The sequence below is a fragment of the Labrus bergylta genome, chromosome 9, assembly GCF_963930695.1.
Source record: "Labrus bergylta chromosome 9, fLabBer1.1, whole genome shotgun sequence".
In the NCBI taxonomy this organism is placed as follows: Eukaryota; Metazoa; Chordata; class Actinopteri; order Labriformes; family Labridae; genus Labrus; species Labrus bergylta.
In genome coordinates this window covers 11,688,678-11,716,365 of record NC_089203.1, presented here as the reverse complement: position 1 = coordinate 11,716,365, position 27,688 = coordinate 11,688,678, and the positions used below count along the sequence as shown (strand labels likewise).

General features: G+C 41.6%; 1 protein-coding gene across 3 annotated transcripts in view; it reads left to right on the top strand.

Annotated features, from left to right (window-relative positions):
- The first annotated feature begins 4,267 nt into the window (after positions 1–4,267).
- Positions 4,268–27,688, top strand: part of gria3b (glutamate receptor, ionotropic, AMPA 3b) — an 86,196-nt gene continuing 62,775 nt past the window's right edge. For 2 of the 3 annotated variants that reach the window (XM_065958469.1, XM_065958470.1), the window contains exons 1-2: positions 4,273–4,513; positions 5,001–5,159. In XM_065958469.1, the coding sequence (XP_065814541.1) occupies positions 4,435–4,513; positions 5,001–5,159 (238 nt within the window). In that variant the 5' untranslated portion in view covers positions 4,273–4,434. Of the gene's footprint in view, positions 4,514–5,000; positions 5,160–27,688 lie in introns of all 3 variants that reach the window. The other variant, XR_010666842.1, reaches the window with a different exon arrangement.

The window sequence follows — 27,688 nt, the reverse complement described above, 5'->3', positions numbered from 1 at the left end:
CAGATGTGTCATACCAAGCCAGTTCTTGTTCTTGTCTCATAATATTATAATAGCAGCAAGATAGATCAATTAATTAAGGATTTGTTTTTCTTTTTTCTTGATCACAAAAATATTGTAGTGCCTTAACATAACAAAGTTGGTTTATATAATAATAAACTAATTTGTATAACCTAAAATGATCTCATTTAAATTCTTTGGATAGAAAAAGTGAAGATTACAGTCAATATGACCAGGACCAAATAAAAATGATACCATTAATTATTCAGTTTAGGGTGTGCCAGGGTGTGTCAGATGCAGCAGAAGTCACCATTGATGTGTTCTGCTGTGTTTCTTCTATTCATTGGTCTTCTTCTGACACTTTTTACTCATTTGTAAATGGCAAATCTCCATCTACCGCAGATCCTGCTGAGGTAATACCCACTGCTCTCATAAGGAGGGTTTGGACAGCCACGAGCGGCCCACAAGTCACCAGCTGTGTTTTTCACCTGACAGCGAGGCTCTTCCCCAGGAGGGTGCTGCACATTCAGAGGTACAAAGAATCTCCACACAGACGTCCTGACCAACCAGCAGGAGTCACCAGTGCAGCGACAAGGAACAGTGCCAATTGGGTTTTATGGCGCCTGAAACAATGGAGCCGAGGATTAAAGATAAAAGCTGCTGTGGTGGGGTGTATTATCCCTCTGCATAACCACAAATGTTAAATAGCCATTGCTTGTGCATCCCTTGGACTCACAAGGCTGCATCGTATTATTGACATTTCTGAAAACGAGCCAAATTAGGCTCAAATAGTCAAATTATCATGCGTATGCTTGAACAACATGCTGTAAATGGACAGACCACAAACTAGGACGAGTGTTCAAGTAACATACTCTTCACAACATACAGTACACGTGCAGGTTAGAACAGGCTCTAATGCCAGTGTAAGAGTAATTGTGCATACAAATATCCATAAATACTTAAATGATAAAAGTGGTCAAGCAGCCAGGCTCACTCAGGCATTAATGAGTGATTGTAGTAAGCAGAAAGATTGACATGCAGGCTTGTTCTTGAAAGGGAGTGACCTGTATCCACGACCTGAGCTAAGTGGCTGTATTGGTTGTGTGGAGGTTGGATATCCAAGGCTATTTGTAGTCCTTTCACTTTATACTATCCTCTGTAAATACTGCTTAGAGATTATATTCCATAGAAGAATTCTTGCTGTTTTAAGCAAAATGCTAAATGTATTTTCTTCCTTAGATTGTAATTTATCAAACTGAGCAATCAGCTCAGCAATTTTCATAAATGTATGTTTATTTTCTTGTTATGTTATCCCTGATTAAATCAAATGTTACCTTGCAATTACATGTTAGGGTAGTTTGAGCTACTGTTTAATGATAATAATAATAATAATCAATCAATCAGTCTTTATTTGTATAGCGCCAATTCATAACAAATGTTATCTCAAGACACTTTACAAAAAGCAGGTTAAAGACCTTACTCATTGTTATATTATAACATATAATATATTATTATTATCTACAAAGACTCAACATGAATCCATCATGAACACTAAGCAACATTTAGCAAAGTTACAGTGACATGGGAAACTTCCTTTTAAGAGGCAGAAAGCTTGAACAGAACCAGAGAGGGGGGGGATCCATAGCAGCAGGCCGTCCCTCCAGAGGAACTCACGAGACAATAGAGCTCACAAGCTCCCAGACAAATAAAAACTCTACTGGACCCCTTGTACAGTAAAAGAAATGGTCTGAAAGGAAAGGGATGTTTAAGTCGAGGTGAAGCAGTGGAAAAAAAATCTTAATTCAAAGCGTAAACTGAAACATTTTTTTGGACTTTTTTTTTAGTGGCTTAGCTACAGTGTACAAACTCCAGTCAGCATCTCCATACAGGGCTGACGTATCTAGTACACTTACTGTACTCTTAAATACCTCATTCAACCCCAGTTACAATTCTTAACCAAAATGTAAACCAATTAAAACCAATTAAAGCAATTTTAGCCCTGTTGTACCTATAGATTATTACCTCAATACAGATGTTTATACCCTTTCATTAAAAGAAAACCGTTAAACATTTGTATCTGTATTTGCAAGAAATCTGAAGCTGGTTAGAAAAAGATTACAGAATAATTATGCAGCGATCACAGGCAAAATCAAACCCTCATAATAATTACATCCGAAAGCTCCTCGACTCCCACAGAGAAGGACTTTGGAATAAATGTTGTAGTTTCTAACTTATTTGCTCTCTTCTCCTCAAAGAGGCAAAGATGAAGATTTCATCCTGTTGTGTTCGGAAGCGAAGGCAGGGAGCGAATGAATAATTCTTGCTGGTGAGGCCTGCACTGCTCTGAGCTATAGGCTGTGAATCATCATCATCATGAGATAAAAGGCAACATCTTTTCATCTATTTTTCACTCTTTTCATTTCGTCTGCTGCTCTAACACTCCTGTGAGCGCTTTTCAAATCCAAGAAAGGCATATCATAAAATTATTTGTTTTCATATAGATCATATCTTAAATTTTTTTCACTTGGGACTAAATTGAATTCCTGCAGAGCCTGGAGGATAATGCAGCAAAGCCAAAATGTCCTAATTGGAAATAATACGGCAGAAGCATCACTATTTAATATCAATTATATCAAGGCCTTATCGCAAATACTCCAGCTCCCCTTGTTGTGGAAAAAAAGATTGTTCTTTTAGTTTGAAATGATGCGTGATTAGCTGAGTTCACACTGAGAAGCAGCATGTTCTGTAAATTACAAAGTCAATGACTCCTTTGGTATGCTTTCAGTTAATTGTTTCATACCACATTCTCACAAATTCAAATCACAGGTGGCCTCTCATTTCTTCTTAAATGACTATCAGCGTGTCATATTCAGGTGTGAGGTGAAGCTTCTTTGTGGAAATAACAGACCAGAGGAGTCAGCGGGTCACAGTTTGAATAGGTCATTATGACATCAGCCGTTGAGGTCACGCACACCAACATATGAGGTCTCTGACATGGAGGCTGTGCTGGAGACTGGAGGATCAATGTGAATCATCCCAGATTCATCCCCAGAGAGCCTCTGAGGAATCAAGATCAACTTTGACCCCGTTTGGAGAGGAAACCTCCCCCTCTGATGACATGTATCAGATCACAGCAGGACTTGATTGAGACGAATATTTAACAGCATGTCCTTAAGGCAAATGATTCCAGTTAGATTGAATTATTCAGGTGTGAAATACAAAAGTAAAGTAATCATCTTAATTTCTTAATCATGCATTTTCTTTTCTTCTATCCTCAAGGTGTTATTGCCTGTTAAAACTTAAAAGTTTCAAGCATGGACACTCAGTCTGTCCTCATTTGTTTAAAAGACCTCAGTGCTCTGCAGTATCAATAGCAGAAGCCTTAGCTGTTTGCAATGCAATTAAAAACTCAATTTTCAAAGCGCTTTGCTGAGGGTGATAAATGGGCCAGTAATCCCTTAATTGTCCTCTGTTATGCACAATCACAGGAATGATAGATGTTTCATTAGGGACACAGGCAAACTTAAAGTAAATAAAAATACGATGCAGATGTTTCTGAAGGATGGTTGACAAACCTCAAAAGCAAGGCACACATTTTTTTTAAAAAATGTGTTTAGAATTTAAACTGGGATAAATAGAAAATACAGGGACTAAGTTTAGCTCAGGCTGTTTCAGGACCATAGACAGCTCTGCATGTCCTTGTTTCCCCCTCTGCCTTCGTTAACGAGTGTGCGTGCGCGCTTGCATGTTCAGGCTTTATGTGTTTTTAACTTTTAATCAAGCATTGATTTTCTTTGTATCTTACTTCCTCTGCCACGCTGGAGATTCGGGTGGATAGCGTACGACTGAAGTGTGAATGGAAAGACAGAATATGGGCACAGGCACACAAAGTTTTCACACATGATCCCACTGTGGGAAATACTTCCCATTTCTCATTGTTTGCCTCACATGGAGATACCGCGACAACCCGAAGTGGGCTGGTCATTCATTCAGAGTCTGAGATTGCTGTGTTTCTATTGATTCGGCCAACAGAAGGCTAATATTGACAAGTGCAGCGTGTAGTCCAAGCACTCCTATGATCCAGCGTGCTGAGGCTTTTTCTAATTTAACCTCACATCAAGTTTGACCAACACTGGCACGCGGCGACGGGGTCCAATCGGAGTTCAGATCTGCTCCTGCCTTCCTTCCCTCCACCAACCCACCCCTCCTCCTTCTTATCGCTCTCCCTCCTCCCACCCACCCCCTCTCTCTCTTTCTCTCCCTCCCTCTCTCTCTTAGTTGCTCTGCAGCTGGGCTGCACCTCAATGAACCTAATTGGTGCACTGTGAGCGACCATCATCTTTCCACTGGATTTTCATCGCGCCCGGCTTCCATCCAGAACATATGAATCTGCCCAGACAGACCCTTTTGAGGAGTTGAACAGATAGGTCGGAGAAAATGGCACAACGCGTGGTTTTGTTCCTACTGTGGCTCTTTGACAGATCCTCCGCAGGATTTCCCAATCAGATCAATATCGGTAAGTGTTTTAATGTGATATAAAAGACGGATGTTGGTTCAGTTTGGGTTGAATAATGTCATGCCAGATTGCAGTTTTAGTACCGTAGAGATCCGGACGGAGCGCGAGCTCTGCGCAGTGAAAGAGACTAACTTGATTTTTCGTGTGCTGCAAGCCTAAGACGCTGATCCTGGCAAAATGTATTGATAAAATCTTCACAGAGTGTTAACTGTGTCATTGTTATTATTAGCTTGGAATAAGTGGAGTGTAAAGTAAGTAAAAAGGGAGACGGTCAGTGGCTCTGCTCGATCTGAAGAGTTCATACAGGCGCACCGTCAGAGATGCATGATAGTTCTTTCAAATAACAACCAGCGTCCTTTGTATTACAACGGGACGGACAGAGTGGTCCATCACTGAATTAAATTGGGCTCAGAACTGACAAGACTTTAAAAGGCGCAGTTTTGACTGAATCATCTTTGTCTGATCTCGTCTTCTTCATGTCTTTAAGGGGGGCTGTTCATGCGTTCCACGGTGCAGGAACACAGCGCGTTCAGGTTCGCTGTCCAACTCTACAACACCAACCAAAACACCACTGAGAAGCCTTTCCACCTCAACTACAACGTCGACAACCTCGAGTCGTCCAACAGCTTTTCGGTCACCCATGCGTGTAAGTGTGCTTCTATTTCAGTCATGTCCACACTCCCACCAACCCTGTCCACGCAGAATGAGCAGAATTATTTATGTCCAACTCATCCGGTGTGAGGAGCTTATAGAGGCTACATCTCAATCCAGGGGAGCAGTCAAGTTCATCCTGCTGCAATCTGTTTCTTCAAGTCTCGATGGAGATCATAAGGACATGTATGACATGAATGTAACAGTCATCTTTCTACATTTATCCCTCACAATTCTCTCTCTCTCTGTTTTTTTTTTTTTTTTTACCACAAAATGCACATTCATTATTCTAAATGTACTATTACAGATGGGAACACTTAACACACTAACTGCAGAGGTAAATTGCAATACTGTTTCCATTTTAACAGCATTCCTGCCTGTCTAAATGTAGCGGATGCCTTTTTATTTGAATGCCACATGAACACACTTTATATATGCTGGCCTTTACGAGAACATGTGCCCAGTTAAACAAATGCTGTGTCACCAAATAGGAATTTTGGTGTGTTGTATTATGGAGCAAAACTACCGGATGGAAGCAGAACAAAATGAGTGTAATGACTTACATCACAGAAATGACGATAGCAAAGAAGATAGACATGCAGGATGATATATTATTTATTACATACAGCACTAGATTTCTCTCTATCCATTATAAGTCTTATTTTGTGATTCTCGTCCATCCCTTGTTGCAAGTGCTGCAGTCTCTGATCCAGTAAATAAGCCAATGATCCCCTGCCCTCTTCAGCTCCAATTTCTTAGAAAACGAGTGGACACAAATGAAGGAAATAGAGTGCAGAATGTCATTTTGCAATGTCTCTTTAAATGATGAGTCCAGTTCAGTTGAGTTGCCAGCTTTGCAGACCCACAGCTCTGCCTGGCCGGTGCATCTGAGTCCCGCTAACCCCAGTGTGGCACGCTCATAATGGCCCCTCTGACTCTCCCTGTGCAGGAGCTTCTCCGCCTGCTCCTTTCTCTCGCTCCCCCCTGTGCTACAGAGTGTCTCCCCCAGCATTGCAGAGTCAGCTCATTAGCACCCAGCCCTCATATCGCCACACTGTGCCGTCATTGGGTGGAAGGGGGGGGAAAAAAATCCATAGCTCCCCAACCAACCTCAGCAAATGAGCCAGGCTCAGACCTGCAGAGGAGGTGGGTCTGAGCTGTGAGGGAGATGAAGAGGAGCGTCATATCAGAGGCAGCAGAGCAGCAAGCGCCCTAACGAAGGCATCCACAAGAAACAATAAGCAAATGAGAGTGAATAAATAATAGATAGTGCGGTGCAATTTCACGCATGTTGAAGAAGAAGGGAAGCATAGGAGAGAAAAGACTTGATATCAGAATCTAATTAAATTCAGGGGCAGACAGAGCCTTAGTGAGAGGTAGGGGATCCTGTGGGAGCTGTGGCCCCGTTTCTTCTTTCTTGCTGCCATGCCTCAGCATCTCCATCATGAGCTGTCTCTGGAATAGCTTGAACTTCAGATGCAACAAAACCTGTGCTCTTAAAAATGCAGAGTATCCAGTGTTTCATGATTCAAAAACATGAGAGTGTCAGTGAACCATCCAACTAATATTCAGTCAAAGCATCTCCTTTGCTTTAATGTGAGTGTTCCATAATCTCCTCTGCTTGAAATCTGTTTTGTTTTGGAGGAATTTTTAACCTTACACACTAAATCTGTCCTCCATTTAATTGTGAATAATCAACAAAATCTGAGTAAAAGCAGCTTTAAAAGAGTCTGAGCTGCAGTTTTCGTTCCAATTTGATTTGTGTAATGTACGATCAGAGCCTTTTTTTTATTCAAGGTAGTGCCCTGAGACTCTCGTCAAACTGAGCTCGCAAACAGCAGACAGCTCATGCTGAGCTCACAACAGTCCACAAGCACCTCAGATTGTCTCTTCCAATGTAGCCAACAGAATAGAGATGACGGTTATTAAATATCACTTATCTGCTGACTTCCAGGCCGCTGAGGCTTTGCCTCTGGTGAGTGAAGACCTCCTGTGTGCAGACTTTTAGATTTGTCAGCACTGTTGTTTGTTCTGCAAGCTGTCACAATTATTTAGTGGACATTCAAATTTACTTTGTCATCAATAGCCCCGTGTGTATGAGTCAGTCCTTTGTCAGCAATCACAAGTGTTTTATGATGTAGCAATGTGAAGTAAGATTTTATGAAAGTGCCGTTTATGCGACTTTGGGGAGTAAATCTATTTTAAGGAAAGTTTTGTTACTTTGTTATGGCGGGTGGAGGCCTTGCAGATTTTTTGGAAATGACAGCAATTATATTTAATTTTGAAAGGACTCCTCCTTTGTTTATGTTTTTTGGGGTTTGTGTGAATTCTCCCTTTTAGTTGGCACATAAACTGCTGCAGCCTTTGCCTCTGTCTCCATACATCCTTTAAATAAATAAAACAGAGGCATAAAAAACATGCATACAGTGATTCATATTAACTTGCTACAATGTGTTTTCCTTTCTAGAAACAAAATATGGAACTCCTTATGAATGATGAAGGTTCGGTCTTCTGTTGGAAGAAAAATCTTTCAAGTCACTTTAAATCCTTATGCTTTTAATTGAATTAGTGACCGGCAGCAAAACAATGTGTGTCTTCAGTAATCCTCAAGGCTGGGCTTTGTGCCGCTCAGGCATGGTGAGTCCTTTGGTGGCAAAAGACTGTTGTTGCTTTGAAGTGACATCAGAAATTGTGAAATGTGTAATTACCGGTGCGGGGTCCATAATTTGCTCTGGAAGCTGGGAGTCAGGTATGCTCACAGTGAAGACCGGAGCAGTTCAAAGCAGAGAGCACCAGCTTGAAGAAAGCAAAGCAGACAGCATTAATGTTCCTGATGGTCACGGCTAGCCAGCTTAATGACACTGCCATCCTTTTTTCCTCTGCTGTTTACTCTTATTCTTCTCCTACCTTTACCTGAGGGGAAACAAACATAAAGCCCCCTTCCACCTCTCCTTGCCACGCTATTTATTAGATTACTTGCCTTGTTTCCAGTTAAAGGAAAATCTTGCAATGCTTGGCTTTTGAATCTCATTTCCCTCTTCCTTATTTCTCATCCTGTCATTAAGCTAATGGTCTGTGTCCTCCCTGCCAGCCTTTCTTCATGTGCCGTCCCCTCTTTTACGGGATCCTCCAGGTCTTTAAAACCTGGCTGTAGCGTTTGCTTCTTTGGCTTCACCGTACAGCCACTGTCTCCCATAGCCGCTGGCTACTATAAACCAACCAGCTCTGCTCCAAGAATATGAAAATAAATACACGATGAAACAGCATCACTGTGAAGGCTATTTTCATTTGCACTGACAAGAAACACAAAAAGAAGAAAAAGCAGGATGACCGTTAGCTAAATGTGTCTTATTATAAAAGGAGAGAAGAATAGGTTTAAGAGAGAGCTGCATATTCTCCTTAAGAGTTGAATGAAAGGGTACAACTGCAACAGCTATATGGTAAATAATGAAGATGGAGCGGCTCACTTGTTGGCCAAGCTGAGCACAAAGACCTGGGAAAAAGCTAGCCCAATGGCTCCAAAGTTAACTCCCCTAACAAAGCCTCTAAATTTCAGTTATTAACATGCCATAGTTTCTTTAATAGATTAAAAAATGAGTTTTTTTTGCAAGTGAAGTTAAGGTAACCGGCCCAGACTCAAGAAGGCTAATGGTCACAGCCAATAACTAATACATAAATAGATTAAATCTTCCAGTTTTATTTTTTTAAACCTTGTTTTTGTGTAGGTTAAAGTGATTATCAAACAGATGAAGACTAGGGGTCAGTCTGAATTAGGGTGCTGGAAGCATTATATTTTTATAATGTGATTTATGTGAGTAACATATTCATTGCAGTACAAGGATACGTCAGTGTAAAGAGATAATTTTATTATTATGCAGTCAGGAAAAAGCAGATCCTTGAATTTACATGTGATAAACACAATGCATCATCTAAGATGTCATAAACACTCATAACATAATGCACATGCCCAATTGTTGTATAAACACACCACATCCTTAGGAGCATCATCTTCACTGACCTTTACGCCCACCAAGGGAGAGCTAGCTTTGTTTTTGATGCCCTGAAAAACCAACAGTGTCCAGCGGTCCACACTGTGACTGAGCGCAAGTGGCAAATGGCATATGTTGTGAAGCACAGACAAAAGGCCCTTACCAAATCTTCCCTTGCATTCTTGAGTCTAGCTTTTGGGGATGTAGTTGTTGGTGCTGTGTGAAAAGACGGTAAACAAAGCGACAGGGAGACATGTTTTTGCGGCGCATGGCCTGACAGAGACAGGCCATGGGCGAAAGAAGCTCCTTAGGTGATTGTAGTAGTGCCACACTTGTGTGCCTCGCAGGCTGTAACTCAGCTTGAAAGGTGTGACCAGGGAAACATGGCAGAGGATGCTGGGAGAAATAAGGGGGAAGTAGGCAGTTGCAAAATGAAGACTTGGAGTTCAGTAAGAGAAAGCAAGAGAAGACGTAATTTGATTAAAGACCGTTTTAGACGCCTCTTGTGTGTTTGGATGTGTGTGTGTGTGTGTGTGTGTGTGTGTGTGTGTGTGCGAGTAAGAGACTTCTCCAGGCAATGGGGGGGGGGGCGTTGTGAGGGTTGAACCGGGACATGCCATCACAGTCCAGCTGTGTTGGAGGCACAGATGGAGGTTTGTTTATGGCATGTGCATATGCATGCATGTGGATGCACATATGCACACAGCCTCACACACTAACACACTGTAGGCATATTCAGTCCCACATGCATCAACAGACACATCCCGTCTCCCTCTTCACATTTGCCACTGAGTAAATCTGACTGTTTTGTACTATAGCTCCCATGACACACTTCATCATTCCTTCAAAGTAAAGGTCATGGTGAAAATATTGCAGGCTCGCCCTGTGTTTCTCTTTGTGCAAACACCAGACTTGGTTTTGGAAAATACCGTTTTTGAAGGGGAGGATTTTTGACAAATGCAAAGAATAAGCAGCATTGAATTTATTCAATTAGCACCGTGACTGTGCAAAAAGCCTGTGACAGAAACCTGAGCCACTGTACAGTAACGTCATGGTGTGGTTTTTAGGCCAGCATGCCAGGCAGTCTCTGAGGTCTGTTAAGGTGCCTGGATGCGGGTCTCAGTCAGATGAGTGGTACTGTAACAGCACTTGATGAGGTCACATGCTCTGGGAACTGCAATGCCTCTGGGAGAGGAGCAGGATGTCAGTAAAGGGGGGGGGGGGGGGGGGGGGGGGGGGTGATTGACAGCTTACCGGTAGTTGTGATGAGGCAGAGACAGGGTGGAGCTTTTATTCAGATACAGTCACATGTTGTGATCTGACTACAGCTAAAAAATGTTGAGCACTGTTCTAGTTATTTTTGGAAAACTGCCTCTTAAGTCAAAATTTCCATAAAACTAATACATCCTATTACTACAACTGCTCCAGTAACTGCTTCTACAAAACAGGCAAACACTGCATACTTTACCAAGTTAAGCACTGATGAAATACTCTGAAGTTTATCCTACTTTTCCTGCACTTTTCTTGCCTCGCTGGCACTATTAGCATCTCTGATGTAGTCAGTTTTGGTCCTAAAAGGTTAAGTCTTTTTCATACAGCAAACCCATAAAGAAAAAGCTGGATGAATTCCAAAAGGCCAAACTTCCAAAGGGAACATTATTTTGGCCTTATTTTCTGCCCATGAGATGCCCATGAGATGCCCTCTGATGTATTTGTATTTATTTATTAAATTAATTCTAAAGCCGGGCACACGGTGGTAGCAGTAATGAGATGCAGAAAACATAGAACACACTCCAAGGCAGATTCAACACAATGAATTTTTAATCAGTATATCAAAAGATCCTCTTAAACCCAACCTGAGGAGAAGTGTTGCTGTCGGAGTGTTATTTGTCTTGGAATCAATGGTGCTGGCAGATGTTGTTTGATAAAACAACAGCTTTTCCTCCCTCGCTGCTGTGGTGGCACCAAATCTCCATATAGCTCACACAAACACTGGGCTTTTTCGGCAGTGATGGATTATAAAAAAAAAGCATGTACAGTGTATAGGGTACAGGGAGGGACTTTTTTAATCTTGAAGATCAGTAAATCATATTAAAGATTTAGTACATCAGTACTTTTGAAGATCCTTTTTAGCCCTGACAGTTTTCAATCTTCTTGAAAGTGCCAGACCTACTGTGGGATGGTTGAGTCTTTTATTGATTTACTTTATCTATTGGCTCAGTTTTCTGGGCAAATGTGGTAAATTTAAAGTGAGAAGAGAGATTAAAGTTGAATGATTATGGGCGGACCATCATGGCATCTTTAAGATTTCATCAGCCTACCGGAGAGCCTGTGCTTGTGGCATAGAGCGAATATAGGGTCACTGTACTGCAGGATTGTATCTAAATAATATCTGATGCTCTCTTATGACACATACTGCAGTAGTTCTGAGAAAGCCAAACTTTAAGGACAATGCATGCCTCAGCTGAGTAATAAAAACCGTGATGCTACCGTTAACCAGCCAAACCAAGAATAGGTTACAGGAAAATTTGCGCTACACTGAACCATATGTGAGCTTTACAGCAGAGCTATGAATGCAAGGCGTAGATCAAACCTCCTTCCTCCTCAGCAGACATGATGCAACATGACAGCCCATCCTGGCCCCGCACATCTGTTCACCACTGTTCAAATAATAGTGCAGTTTCTGAACTATAAGTCAACGATGACAGGCTAAGTCTGTGTTGTGTTATTGAAGATGATATCAGCAGTGCGTTGTGATGAACAAGAGGAGCCGGCTGACCGTATAAAAAGCAGCGATAAACCCTGTGAGGGACCGCACCGGAGGAGACAAACAAAATCTTAGCGTTGCATTGAGACACATTGGTGGCTGTGTGCTGTGCGAGGAAAAACTGCTAGTGATAAGAAAAAGCCTGAGCATGCGGTGCATTTTAAGGCAAATGAACTGGAGGGGGGGAAGCTTTCTATTGTGAACTATTCATCTCAGGTACATCAGGGATACGTCTGCCTGCTTCCAGCTCCATGTGATGGCTGCTTTCCATTTTGTTTTCTCAATAAGCAAAACCTCTCAAGGAGAGTGGAATACAGATTATTTTCCATTTTCAAAAATGTCCTTTACCTTTATGCACCAGTTGTGAATAGGTAGGAAAGAAGAAAAGAGGAGCATTTTAAAACACGTATCACTTGTAAAGATCTCTGACACTGCAGTCAGCATTTTTTTACTTTTACCCCTCCTCCCCATCTTCCTCATTTCTATTGCTCTCTTTTTATATATATTTAATCTCTCCCACAAAGCCCATTACAGCTATGTCCCCGAAGCCGTTGCAGTCTCACTCAGCTAGCTATTGGCCATTCACTAGAGTCCCCTACAATACACATAATCACTGAATCAGTAATCCCCTACTTGAGCTGGAATAGCACATCCGCATCGTGCCTCATCGGAAGTTGCTGCATTGGCCTGGCTTCACTTGGTCCAGAAGGGGAAAAAAAGGAACTCTGTAGTCTGTCTTAAAGGAGCTGCTGACTGCATTGTCCTAACCAAGGTCAGGCAGCTTAAGAAAGAGAAACTTTTGCGCCTTTTATTGCCTCTGAAGGACCCTGAGAAAAGCATTAATTGGGACCTATGTGGTGTCAAATCTTGTGGGTCCACTTGGCAAAGCCATCAGCTGTTTCTTGTTGTGGTTTTCATCTCTCTGTGTGTGGTGAAGCATATTTCTTGCATGTCAAAAAATGGAGAGGGCATCAGGGCGTTGTTATGATGAATACAAAACATGAACAGGGAGTGTCACCATTCTTTCTCCAAGCTCGTAAATATTGGATCACAGTGCGACAGGGCTTCCAGCTCTCCCTCGTCTGCCGAGCAACCAGATTGATCCGCACGTTTCTGGCCCTTTTTGAAAGAAAGCAGTCGCTAGCAGAGCCCCGCCAAAGCTGCATGTCTGCGCAGAAACATGGGCTCCATCATAACTGATTGCTTGTGACAGTTCACAGTCGCCGGGGCCACTGAAGCATCATAACCTTGTGAAACTAGTGTACGGGCACTCTAGCATACAAGCTGAAGGAGAGGAGAGTGAAGGGGAAAAAAATGATATTAGCATATTCCTTGCAGTGATACAGAGATGCAAATAAGACTAGCCGTGCCACGAAGAGCCACTGTGGTTAATATGAAACACATCTTATGTAATGAAAGACATAATGCAGACTAACATGACCGGAGTCAAGTTGGATTTATTGACAATCACTGAGGGCTAAGATTGAAGATGTAGATTGAAGACCCCGGCTATGTTGATGCACGATGTGTAGAAGTGTTGAATAGAGATGATGACAGAAATTTCAGATGGAGGGCCTGAGGAAAAAACACAGCATATCAGATCACTTTATGTGTGTTGTCACAATATCAAGCATCTATGTATTACTGACTCATAATGGGTGCATGAATTTAATGGAATCTGTAAAGAGTGAAAGGACATTCAAGCGCTTGTGGGCAGCCATGCTGCTTTGTTGCAGTAACTGCTGCTTGTCTTGAAGAGTTGGTTGCCGTCAAATTGTCCAAACTCGAATATGATGGAGCACTTAAAGGTGTGAAAGGGCGAAATTGTGACGCAGAGGTGCGGCCTGGCGTTCCGCGCTTCTTACCGCAGACCCTCTGTCCTTAGTGCTCACTATCCCCATGAGTGAGAATTAAGTGAACATGATGTGCCCGTTCAACCATGACCCTCCTCTGTTTCTCCCTCCAATGGTTAATTCGGAGAGTGCCGTTGTGTTGCTCTCGCCATTTCACACATGGCTACATAAAACCTGTGGGCGGTTGCTCCCAGGCCGCTGTCCGTGTTTGTGTGTCCATGCATGACTGTGAGATGAAATATTGAAGTGTTCTATCATCAAGCATTGGGTCGCCGCCGGCACGATTCCTGTCCCTTAATTTTATTTTTCCTTTCTTCTTTATCTTCCCGGCTTGGTGGCTTTTTTTTCCCCCCCCTCCCTCCTCAGCATGGCAAGCAGATCAGGAAGGCAAACCTCATCTGGACCCATGACAGAGCTAATCCATCGCAGCTGCAGAATGAAAAGGGGCCATTTGGAGGGAATCCATTCCAAAAAAAGGCCTCAATGGGGAAGCTTCTCTCAGATGCCTGTGCCCTTTTGCAGCCCTGACAGTGCGAGAATATGATGAAAAAGCACTTGGGAGAGTTCACTGGCTTAGCAATGTTTATGAGAGGAGGGAATAGTGAGGGAAGGAGAGCTGCAGGGCTGGAGATGGAGAGATGAAGTGACCACACATTGTGTTTGTGTATGCCTGCGTGTGTGATGTGAACTGGATTATAAGTACAAAGCACAATATCTGTTTCCTCTTCTCCTCCATCTTTCCATCTATCTGTCTTCAAAACTGAACTGAAGCCAGCTAAAGGTCTATAGTGCTATGTCTAAGATGTGTGAGGGTTTTTATGTGTCTATAGTTGAGCTGCACAATTTCAATAGAAACTGCACAATTGCTGTGAAGGAGACAGAGGCTTTGAAGAAGCTTGATGTCCACATAGAATTGACTTTCCACAAAGGAATACACAATACGGGTGACGCCAAATAGCACCTTGCTCTTAAATGGAGTGTGAGAGTGCAAGACAACTTTCTTCAATACGTCACATCGATGACATCAGACATCTTAGTTTCTTTTCACTGCAGTGTATTTTCCTCCTGCCTGTTGTAGCCGCCCTGCTGCTGCTGCTGCTGCTGCTGCTGTAGTCTCGTCCCTAAGCTGTAAGGGGATAGACTTTGGCTCTTTTATGCACAAAGAAGCTTAAGTTTGGAAATTGCTCTCAAGTAGCCAAAGTTTGTGAAACGTCAGTGAACACCTCTCTACCAATTTTGGGGTTATTTCAGAGTTAACCTTTTGACCCCTTGGAGGTATTGTACTGTATTAACTGTTTAAGTCTAATGGAAGACTTTGTAGTAGGTCAAGTTTTTCACTGAAGTGCTTGTTTCGAGGCCATGATGTTTTCATAATCCACCAAAGAATGAACCTACCACTTAATGCATGAACAATTTAAACATCCAGATCAAAACTCCTCATAGTCAAATCAGTAAACCATCGAGTACCACAGGTGCAACATGGGAATTAGCACAGGTTTGAGTTCAAATTTGTATTAATCAATTTATCCATCCCAATACAATGTAGGAGTGGACTTTTCATTTTTACTCTGAATAAAAATATCATATATAATGTTAAAGGAAAACTGCAGTTGGTTTTACAATTTGAGCAGTTTTTTATTTAAATTCCAATTCATCACTTCCACTTCTATCTACTATATCGGTGTTCTAGTTACCAAAATAAGAGCTGAGAACAGGACAATGCTGCTCAAGATTGGGCAGCCCTACTTACTGTTTTACCTCCCAAAAAGATTTAGCTAGGCTTGTTTAACTTATTGCCTGTTATGCTCTATATGATCATTTGACTGTTTAGCTTTTTGTGCACTATTTTTAACATATATATGGTTTTATTGTTACTACTTGAGGTGTTCTATACTATCTTTACCGATTATAAATAAAAGACATGTTGAATTTATGATGACATTGCTTTGAGCAAACATCATTCAACTGCATTGATTTTGGCCTGCACTAACTTTCAGATGAAATTAATATTTTGTAACTTTTAAAAGGGACAAATTATCGTCAAACCGCATGTGTGGTCGAAATATAAGATAAGATATAAGATGAGAGATAAGTGAGAAAATGTGCCTTTTTTTATTTGGGTGAACCAATCCTCAAATGAAAAATCCTTATTCTTTCATCTGAAGTTGATTTACTTTGCAGTGTTTTCTTTTGCTGTTCAGTTTACCAGCTGATCCAATCCATTTCAGTGTGTCTTTATAATGCTGCCTCGAGACTGATATCTTTAAATCTGGGAATTACCGTGACTTCACTCTATTGCAGCACAGTGACCCTATCAGACGAGATATCAGACTGGCACCAAATTAGACTGAATTTTTTTCTTATTTCGCGTCAGTGCCCTGCACTTACCCAGACAATGAAAGGTCCAGTGAGAATAAAATGGAGCACTTCTTTTCATCTAATGCTAGAAACCTCTCGCTCACTTCTCTGAACGGCTGTATGAAATGGCTCTAAAGTGATGCCCACTGCTGGAAATCTTTATTGGCTTTGACGGTAAAATTTGCTTTAGAAAAGGAAGGTGAGGATGCCATCTTCAAGTGGTTTGCATGCTGAAGCTCTGGTATGTGTTGGATTCAATCTCACTCAAAGTCACAGCCTTTTGTTTTTAATTTCTCTCTACCACCTGCAGCATTATCATTAAGGGATCGACTACGTGTCAGAAAGGGCACTTACAACATGAAAAGTTGTGCTGGACTCTAGCTACTTAAGGAAGCCTGGATTGAGGCTCTAAAAGAGAGGGGACGTCTTTAAGCGATGTCTTCAAGGTTAAACAACTGGTCCCATCGCCCGACCTCATTGACTCATTCTATTATTCTTCAGACAAAAGTCAAAGAGCTCAGAGTCTGGTCCTGGAGTGGTGCTGTTTAAAAATCAGCCCTGTGATGGAGCTTCACAATGCAAATCCCCTGGATGGTTGGCTCTTATATTTCCATTGCCATTGGATATGAAATGTGACATGTAATTTGATTAGCGACACCAGGGGCAAAGGCCTAGTGTACATGCACAGGATAGTGGCAGATAGTCATCTTTTCTCTGTGGCCCTGTGCAGCACACCCTTAGCTTAGCATGTGCATAAAAGATCAGAAATCTCCCTGAAGGACAAAAACTGCCTGTCAGAAGGCATTAAGCTCAGATAGTCTCACACTTGAACTGGAATATGGAAATTTTAAGACACCTTGCTGCCGTGCCTGGAAGAGGAAGAAACAGAAAAAGACAAATGGAAACAATTTTTAGCAAGCAAGACTGAAGGAAGGCTAGAAATGAAACATACAAGAGGGCAGGACAAACAATCCAGTGTTTTTGACAGTGATGGAAAAATATATGTGCCCGCAAGACATCCATAAAGTTTTTGTGCTTGTTTTGTTTTCAATCACCCTAATAAGAACAGGAGCAGGAGAGGTTTTCAGCTGCCAGGTACGTTCCCTGCTGTGTACAATTGGATTCAAAACAAGTCAGTCAGGAGAGGCACTCTATGCCTGAAATATCACCACAAATCTTTACCCAGAGAGGAGCCCAGTTCTGCTGCAGTCAGGTCCAATAATTTAGATGTTTCTTCTTATAGGGTTTCTTTGAGTTTTCTCCTTGTGTCTCCTTTTCTTTAAGGCATCTGACACAAGACCCAAAGTGAACTGTTTCCTGTGATGCAGCACGGCTAATCCTCACTGTTTGTTGTGGAGGCAGAGCTCCTGACCACTTCTGACAGCAACAGTTTGAATGTTTGCTGTTGTGGTCTGACATGTTGAACCCTCCTGTCTGCCTCATTCCTTTTCGCAGCTGTCCTAGGCGCCCTGCCTCCTTTTCTACGTCTCCCTCACAGCACATCCATGGTGGTTAGACATTGTGTACAGGGACACGTTGGCACGCCTCCAGTGGCCGTCCCTCTCTATGCAGTGGTTGTGCGATCCCCTCCTTCGCTTTGTGCCTCGTTCACTTCCCTTCCCTTCCATTTCTCAATACTCATCTGCGAAGAAGAAGAAGAAGAAGAAGAAGAAGAAGAAGAGCATGCTTTAGGCCTGCAGTGCTGATTGGGAGGATTAGTGGTGTGTGAGGGACTTTGCCACCAGCTTTCTTGGAAATCCAATTACAGAATATCATAAGCCTTACATGTTTCATACTCTGCTGAATCCTCCTTAAAAATGCACACAGTCACACTCAAAGGGTCAGTGTTTAGTCTCTGCTGTGTGCTGTAGTGACATCTTCCTGAAGGGGAGACAAGTGATCATCTTTGAAAGGATAAGACAAGTCCGGTAGCACTCCTCTCACCTCTGCATTGCAGCAAATGGTGGACTGTGTGAATCTGTGGGAAAATAAGGGAATGTTGTTTGCTTAACGCGATGGGTCAGGATTTCTGAGAAAGGCTGTCGATGTCCAAAGGTTTAGGCTTGTTATCTACACACATGGATAGTCCTTGATTGCATGTGTGAAGGAAATGACACGCAGGGGAGGAGGGTATGCAAAGGGAGGAGATTCCGGCATGTGTCGTTTTAAGTTATTTAGCAAACTGTTCGATCTTGCAGCCATAGCACAACACTGTTATCTGATTTATTGAAATGGCAAACATATTGGACATTTACACAGAACCCTTGCTCAAACCTGACGCTTTCCTTCCCCTGCTTAAATATTCTTGTTGGTCAAATGGGAGGTGGGGGCAATGCCATGAGAAAGAAGACTTTGTGCTTCCAGTACTGTGTGTGACTCTGTGCTCAAACTAAAGCACAATGCTAAGACCTTGAAGTTGAAAATATCTGTCAGAGGAGATGGAGTTAAGAGTCATTGATTCCCCTGGCAATAGCTCAGCAGCCACTCTCACAAGCACAAGTACAGGACTATATCATCAAGATAGCTGGAGGAGAGGGGAAGGAGCTGCTGGTTTGAAGGGCTGCACTGAAAAACAAGCGAGGAAAGGGAATATTTAATGAGCTCCAGAGATAGGGAAGTACTCGCTTGTGGGCCTCATCTGACCTCAGTAACTCCGGTATCAAGATCAGTATCTTCACTACGTAGTAATTTGCAGCATCAAACCTTTGATGTGTCAGGTATTATTAATGACAAAACAACAATCTGGCAGGCAAAGCATTGATTTCTTAATCTTTAAAATGTGAACATGGTGTATGGAAGAAAAATTTGTGTAATCCTAGAAAATTGAACACAATTGGCAACCCCAATTAAGGCCTTTTAGGTGTTAAAGATGTGAAAAGAACATTTGTACATACACCCTTTTTAAGACATTTCTTTACAATTGTTATTCCGCCATACACTTGTAGTTTTTACATTAAAAAACAATAATAATTTCAGTATAATTAAACCATGGTTAGAATATTTTAGTCACGTCTGAATTTTTTTTTTTTCAGAAACACTGTTGATTTTGAATCTTGGGTCCATTTTCAAATGCAGACAATTCCAGTTTGCAGAAGTAATTCTCCCTTGGCTTACTGGGCAAACACCCATAGATCTGACAAACACAACTCGTATCACGTAACTCAGGCGTGCTTTTAATTCTGCCTCTTCTTGTAGCAGAGCAGAGGTCTGTTCACATTTTAATAGGATCGACTGATGTTTTAGATCATATATGAGACTTCTATCAGAATACTCAGACACAGTATAGTACATGATAAATGTTTTTTTTTTCTCCAATGGAAGCCTTTCACGTTGGTTCAATTCATGTAGCATCAAAGAGAATTGAAATGATGGTAACTAGAGTTATATTTTATGCCTTCACGTTGATTTCCATAAGGTCTTCTTCAATTGGACACTATCATCTGCAGCAAGCCCAGAGGAGAAAAAAACCCTTATCTGAAATGCTCTTTTACTTACACAACCTTTAGATACCTGGCAGCGATACAGAGCTGTGGACATCTTTTGTCAAGTTCTACAAACCACAAAGTGACATGTTAAAAAGGGGGTTTGGTTAGTAAACCTTATCAGTGTGTCATGCTATCATGCAGTTTAGCTGCACACTGGATAACATTTTAGTTTGCTTGTTCAAAACTCATGTCAGCCTTTAAAGCTACTACAAGGAGCTGTCAGTTTGTGTCTATTTTGGCGCTGTGCACAGTGCAGTACCTCTACATTTTTTGTTGACCGTGTATGAACAGTATTTGTGTCAGAAAAATCCTCTACTTGTCTTTTAAACGGCATAATGTATCAACCAGAGTCGATCTCTTTGGTGAAAGAATTGAACAAAAGCTGTTTTTGCAGCATGCTGTCAATTGCAGACACAGACATAAAAAATAACTTTGTAGAAAATTGCAATCTTGTTGCTGTTGGTTTTGTTTACTTTCATAGGTTGTGTAGAGGCACCATTTATTTTGTGTAGAGGCACCATTTATTTTGTTGTGTTTCATGAGCAGCTAAAATCCTCTCACTGAAGCGTTATTAAAAAAAAGTTCTATCAGTGTAGTGGTAACAATTGATTCAACATTTGACCAGCAGGGGTCTCAAAATGTACTTAAATTTGTTTTAAAATGTAATCCTTTCCATAAATTATAAGCGTTATTTTTTACAAAGAAACAAAAGACTGTTGCGCTGGATAGCCTAGCGGTTACGTGCGCCCCATGTGTGGAGGCTATAGTCCTCATCGCAGCAGCCATGCATTCAATTCTGACCTCTGCCCTTTGCTGCATGTCATCCCCCTACACTCTCCTCCAAACATTTCCTGTCTCTCTTCAGCTGTCATTTCTAATAAAGGCAAAAAAGGAGGACTAAAAATCTCACTCAGGCTCTTGTCATGTTCGAAGAGGAGGTATTTTCTGAAATCTATCCAATGGAAACACTGAATGTATATACTTCTCCCTTGTGTAGAGGCAGCATTACCAGCAGTTGTCAAACCCACTGCCCCTTCCTGAGAAACACTAATTTGAGCCATAAAAGTTACTGGCCAGTAACCATTGTGATGTGACTTTTACTTGTGTGTCTAGCAGAGAAAGAATGAGTGTTCCCTATCTGCACTTGTATACACTACATAGATACAATAAAACGTAGACATCCATTACTCTTACGTCTGTGTGCTCCAAATCGGCTAAACAGCATATTTGGATCCTTAGATGATGGTCTTTTGGGTCACCAAAACATGTGATGTGTTAAAAGATGGATACATGAGATGATTAAAGTTAACGGGAGCTGCTGATTCTTATCCGTTCGTGGGGGAGCTCCAGGCTCACAGGTCTTTGTGACACAGCATCTACAGGCCAGTCACCTTATCCCCCATCATCCATCATGCACCGTATGAGTCAACACACCAGTGCATGCAGAGAGATGCACATACACCCACAGATGTGCCTCTGAACTCCCTAGAGGATTTGTATGCACACTTTTCTGTCCAAACAGCAGTTAAGGTTTTTAGCAGTGGGGGATTCCCGAATTGGCAGAGTGAGCACCAGGCAGGAGAGAAATGAAATGTGGGGGTCATAAAAACAGAGGAGCTGAAGTTTGACTGTTATCAGAAGTCAGATTGCTACTTTGCTGAAGAAGCATTAGGATGGTCAATGTTTTTTGTTTTTTTTTCAAAAACACAAAACTCCTGTTTGCTTAAGTCTTACTCACCCAAACTCATTGTGTTTGTCCTTGAGCTGTAATTTTCAAGGCCTTTTAATTCTAATACAACACTTAATTCCTTTGAACCTTTTGTTTACAGCCATGTTGGGATAAAAACTTTGTTTTACTTATTATTGATTGATCCTGATTGATTTTTCCAGCTTATGTATGGCTGAAAGGATAAATACAATAGTGAGAAATGATCATCACAACTGCCAAGAGCTGAAAAAAAACATCTTCATATTGCCTCCTTTGTCCCAAAAAAACAAAAGAGTCATCATTGATTTTTATGAATGGCAGCAAAGCGTTATATTTAAGAAACACCAAATTGACATTTTGACAATGTTTGACATGTTTGCTTTAAAATGGTTGAGACAATAATTGATCCTCAAAATAGTTTGCAGTGATTTTTTTTAACAACTAAGCTCTCCCTCAACATACCTGTTTTCAATCCACTCTTATCCTTCTTTTTGCTTACACATGACTGTTTGTCGGCCCTTTATTTGAACCATAATTCAGTGGAATAGTTTAACCATTGGCAGGACTGTTTATTACTTTACCATCGTATTTTGTGTTTGTACAAAAACTGTTGCAAATACTTATATACCCGTCACAGGGTAAATTCTTAGATAGCTTATTGTATGTAAAGAAAAGTGTTGTAGTCTACCACAAAAAGAGTTGAGCATTATACCCATGTGATTTACAGTAAAAGATACCGACATGAAACTGCAACTTCCAACTCTGTTGATTGCTGATCATCTCTCCCAGGAATAAAGTCACCAAAATTAAAGGCAAAGCTGTAGATATTTCTTAAAGGAGCTCTGACACATAGCCATATTTTAAAATGGGTACTGCAGTACAAATTCAAAACATTAGAGAGGGCTGTCTCCCCACATGCCCCCTCCTCCCTAAAGTCGATGTGCACACAGGTTGCCATGTTGCAACACGGAGTCTTCAGTGTTTAACCTGTTCTGCATCAGTCTTGAAACCTTTCCGTTCTGACCTCTCTCCATTATTAAAAATAATTTCTTCTGGTCCCAGAGCATATTAGAAAAATGCTTTAGCTTTTTGGGACGGGTAGAATCGGTTACATCTGAACCAGTTCTCTTCCATTGCTACTACACCTGCTACACCTGTTTGGCCTTTAAGGGTGATGTGATTTTATTGTGATGTGAGGATTTCTGAGCTTGTAATGCAAGACAAATTTCTGTGCAAACAGATAATAAAGTGTTATCTTATCTTATTTGTTGTTTTGGCTGGCAAACCGAGGGGAGTCCAAAACGGTTGTGTGGGGGTGCCTTAAAACCGCCTACCTTCTCTGGTCCAAACATAGTCAAAATACACAGTGGCCCTGCTCTTATTCTAACACATTACCTTTATATCCCTCCTATGTTTGGTTTTGCTTCCTTTCTTTCCTCCGTATGTGACTAATGTTGTCATTTAACCCAGGAGTAAATTTGAAGTGCAAATAGATGTTGGTGTGTAGAAGGACAAGTAACAGCTTCTTTTGAACGTTCCATGGCAACATCTCAGCCGAGTCCTTCTTGAATCTGGGTCTCCCGTTTGAGTTAACAGTTTGAAGCACTTCACATCTCTTTATGACAAGAGCTGATGCATTCCCCCAGGGTACTTACCAGCTATCTCCCTGTGACAGCTTCCCTTATTCAGAGGAGGCTGGTCCTGATGTAGGCTGGTATAGGGGAAGGGGGGTGGGTGTGGGTTAGTACCAGGACGAGGAGCTCTGAGGACCAGAGGGAGGAGGAGATGGAGACCAAGGCAGGCGGGGAATTGCGGTCACGAGGCTGAGAGGAGAAACAACAGAGCTGAGCACAGAAAGAAAAAATGTGGGTTTAGTGAAAAAAAAGGGACACGTAAAACTGCTTAAGAGATACAATCATCGTTGACATTTACTGTTCCCGACCCCCTTCCCAAGGCTGTGCAAAGCTCTGGCTCATGGGCCACAAAACAACATGGAAGTCCAAACACTGCAAGTGCATGAAAAGGTTTGTTTTTTTTTCCTTGATGAATTATCCCAGCATGCCTTCAGGATAGCACATTCCCTCTGAACTAGCATTCCAGGCCAGCCATCTCAAGTGATGCATCAGAAATGTAACATCCCCATAGCACAGCCAAGTGTCCTGATTATAGAAGGGAATGAGGGCGGCACACTGTGTGTGTTTGACCAGTGAACTGGAGATGGGATGCATGGTTCCCTGCAGCAGGATGGAGGAGGAGGAGGAGGAGGGAGGAGGAGGAGGGAGGAGGAGGCATGGTTAGCTGCAGAGGAGGGGAAAAAAAAGAAAAAAAAAGAGATTGAAGAGGAAGGAAAAAGAGAAAGGGGTAGATGAGAGAGAGAATTATCTTTGTTTTGTTTACCACTCAGCCTTTATGCAGGCTCCTCTAATGACTCTGTGTATATGCACATGGCTGTCTGAGGACTTGGGAGTAAATTAGCATTATTGAAATTCAAGGTGACACTCACAGCATCATTGAATTATATTAACTGATGTAGTATTTCTGCAGAGTTGGAGACAGACTTGGGCGCCTTATTTCCACCTTCAGCGCAACATTTATTTCATTTTTATATGATTACTGACGACGAAGAGGCCAAGGCGTTTCTCTACAGCAGCTTTCTCTCCTGACTTTACTGTGGACTCTGTTCTCTTTTTTTCCCCCCTGAAGTCCAAGACCAGTGTCTGCTCCACTGATGGAGCAGCATGATATTATGGGGGAAACAATATGAGTGGGGAAAAGGAGAGGCACTCAGGTGAAGAGAGATACTGCCACGCTTGAGGAGGGTGTATGCTTAGGGGGATGACCAGATGGCTGAGGTGGAAGACAGGCAACAAAAGGAGAGGTCAAATATAGTGGTGAGGATGGAGGATGGGAGTGAGAGAGGATAGACATCGCTGAGAGAAAGAAAACCAAAGTGTTTGAATACATTCATATTAAGGTGGTAAGCGTTCATCGTTACCACTCAGTTACTGATTCAGGGTTTGAAGACGCAAATACATCTGACATGTGCCTTCTGAGCAGAAGTTGACCTTTTACAAGACATTACTGTTAGATGGTCTGCAAGGAGAACACAAAAACATGTCTGAAATTGTTGAGGTGATTTCATTTACAGTCCCCACCTCTGACACTAAAACAAGTGGAATGGAGATGTAGATGTTTCCACAATCTTCATGTTTGTATGCTACAGAGGAGGATTAGGCCCAATGAATGGATTTTTTTAAGTCAGATACCTGGGCATAGATGTGTGAAAATGACTTCAGCTGATTAACACAATGTCAGGATATTTTTTTGTTATATAGTAAGCCCTGAATAAAAAGGACATTTTATTTTAAGTGACAGTTTTTTTTTCTCTTTTTCTTCTCAGTTTCATTAAGTTAAAAAAAAACAAAAAAAACATTCAATTATTTATTTGCCTCTGAATTTACCAGAAAGGTCTATATTTCAATGGATCATGGAATCCAACGTTGTCTATGTATTCAGATTGGATTGTCTTGTAAATGAGGAAGCACACCCCACACAGACGCAGGGTATGGCTCTTAAATCTTAAAGTTTCAATACAAAATGTCAAAACCTTTCAGAAATAGTTCAAGTTCTTACTTTGGCTCCTAAAACCAACCAACAGAAAACTCATAAAGATTGGGAAATGAAGCTACATCCCTTTGGTTGAAGTCCCTTAGCCCTGCCTTGATTCTTTTAACAAGATGGGAATTTTAAATTCCTCAGCTCCACTTCTCCAAAATATTCCTACTGATTGCTCTTTTGTTTGCCATTTTATTTTAATAAACATGCCTGTGAATATGCTCTGCTCATTTGTTCTGCAGCCTTGCCTTGACTGGTGGAATTAGAGTTCATTAGAATTTTAATTTAAACACACCTCAACTTCGCAAGATAGCAAATTGGTGCAGCTTGTAACAATAATGTTAAATAATAAGAAAGTTATTACAATCTTAAACTAAAATGTTGGATTTATAGCGGTAGTTAAAAAAAAAAAAAAAAAACACTCGCCAATTCCTCACAGGTGATGCAGGCTGTTTGTGATAAGAGACAACACGTCTTTGTTTTCCTCCATTAGCACTGGGTTGATAAAGCAAATTGCTTTTCCTTTTTTTTCTCAAAGCGCTTTGTAAAAATGTTGCTTGTGCTGTAGCATTTTAGTCTGCTGATTGAGGATTCATTTTTACAGATGAGCTGATGCATTTGCTTAATCAGTCATGATCAGCTGCACAGCTAGCGCCACCTGAAAGTTCCCAAAGCTCAGACTTACTTTCACCTCCAACCTACAGTGTTTAAATACCTTTAGAACCAAAAACACCTCCACCTGCTCTGCAGCTTGTTAGCCTCTGACCATGGAGGTGGACTGAAAGTGATTAAGAGTGAGAAAAAACAAGATGTTTGTGCACAGCTCAGCATAAGGAACTGCACTGAAAATCAATAACACTGCTTCCATTACCTGTATGCAGAGTTACACTAAGTGTGGTGGGGTCTATTTATGGGAAAAGCATGCATTTAACAGTGAATGCAAGTGTTTGAAAGCTGTGGGTGCAGGTGGAGGATTAACTGTGCAGAAATGATGGTGCGGGTTCTGTGGCAGGATGACTTGTGTCTAAAGGGGTATGCTGAAAGATCTGGTGCCCCAAAAACAAACAGGTCAGTCCTTTGCTCATGGGATCCCTGCAACAAGCTGGCAACCCCAAAAAGGCTGCAGCATAGAGACATCGTATGACTAAAGAGGGCAAGATGAACATTCAACATGGCAGAGGGATGTGAGGCTCGCTCAAAGTTAAACCTAATAATCAGAGGACAGCTGAGCGGTGAGAAAGAGGCTGCCAGATCTGCTCCCCCAGGACAGGTTCTGTGTCAGTACTGGCCCAAATTAAGAGAGAGTGCAGCGAAAACTGGGCCTCTATGAGGGCTGGAACTCCTACTGGCTACCATTCAGTGTGGGAGATTGCAGCACTCACCCTGCAGCACTTACCCACAATACTGCTGTCCATCTGTTGATTCACTTATCGGGAAGCAGTCTGTGTGTGTGTGTGTGTGTGTGTGCATGCGTGCGTGCGTGCGTGCGTGTGTGCGTGTGTGTGTGTGTGTGTGTGTGCGCGTGCATGCATGCTTTTCTGAGTCCATACATATATGGCCTTGCTTTCCTGTCCTGTGTGGTTGTGTGTGTGTTTATGAGAATGGATGCTTACACCTAGGGAGAGGTGTCTGTACCTGGACAGATAGGGAGGCAATAGAATTAAAAAGGATGAAGTAAAATCCCAACAGTGACAACATCTCTTATTCACATGGCAATTGTGGTTAAGAGGATGGAGCTCTGGAGCTCTGGAGCTCTGGAGCTCTGTCAACCGGATTGTGTGAAAGGTTTGCATGTAGCATCATTGTTCTGCACAAAGACAGACTCACAGATTCTCATAGGTAGAAAACAAAAAAAAAACAACAGCAAGGTTATTGTGTGTGTGTGCATTTTGTGCTGGATTATAATAAAGGAACACAATTGTTTTATGCTAGAGATTTAATATTTTCATTTATTAAACTCAGAGAATGCAATTATCTAAAGCAGCACTTGAACAAGCTGTTTATGCTGCATACAACTAAATGAATGAGTAATCATCAGCCTATCAGAAACAAATATTTAACTTGGCTGTTGCATAAGATTGTACGGAGCCTTCCCTCCTGTCATCCTAGCATTGTGCTGGAATATTCAGAGTATTTACGGATGTTAAGAATGCTTGATTACCCAGCGGGAACACTTGAGAGTCAATCAGAATAAGTGAGCAGCCATTCATGATAGTGTAGGAAAGGCACAACACACATCTGTAGCTCCCAATGTTAGTTTACACATTAATGGCTTCTGAATGAGGGGAAGTTGCTCCTGCTGAACAATTTGTGCTGTCCCACTAGAGTGCATGATGAATACACTGACTAATGGAGGACATTTTTCCGTATGCCTCTCAAAAACTGTCATCTGATGCAGACTTTGATGAAAAGGAAAGCTTGTATTGCTAAGATGTTCGTTCCCAAAAGTTGCTGTTGCAGATTAGTTACGGAGAAAAACATTTATTCTGTTGGGTAACTGTTTATTTTCTTCTGCCTTTGGTTTCCTCAGCTAGAAATTGAACTGACCAGGGTCTAGTTTATGTGCATCTTGTTGGAAAAGGTTCTTTTTTTGTCTTCAAAAGGGGACCTTCTGGGCCAATCTCGAATAAAAATATTATCTGTTTATGTCTATGTAACACTATTCTTGCCTTATTAATTCCATTTTGACCTCATTAGATCTCATTTTTCATCAGAGTCAATGCCCTGGTACTACGTATGTAACTGTGAC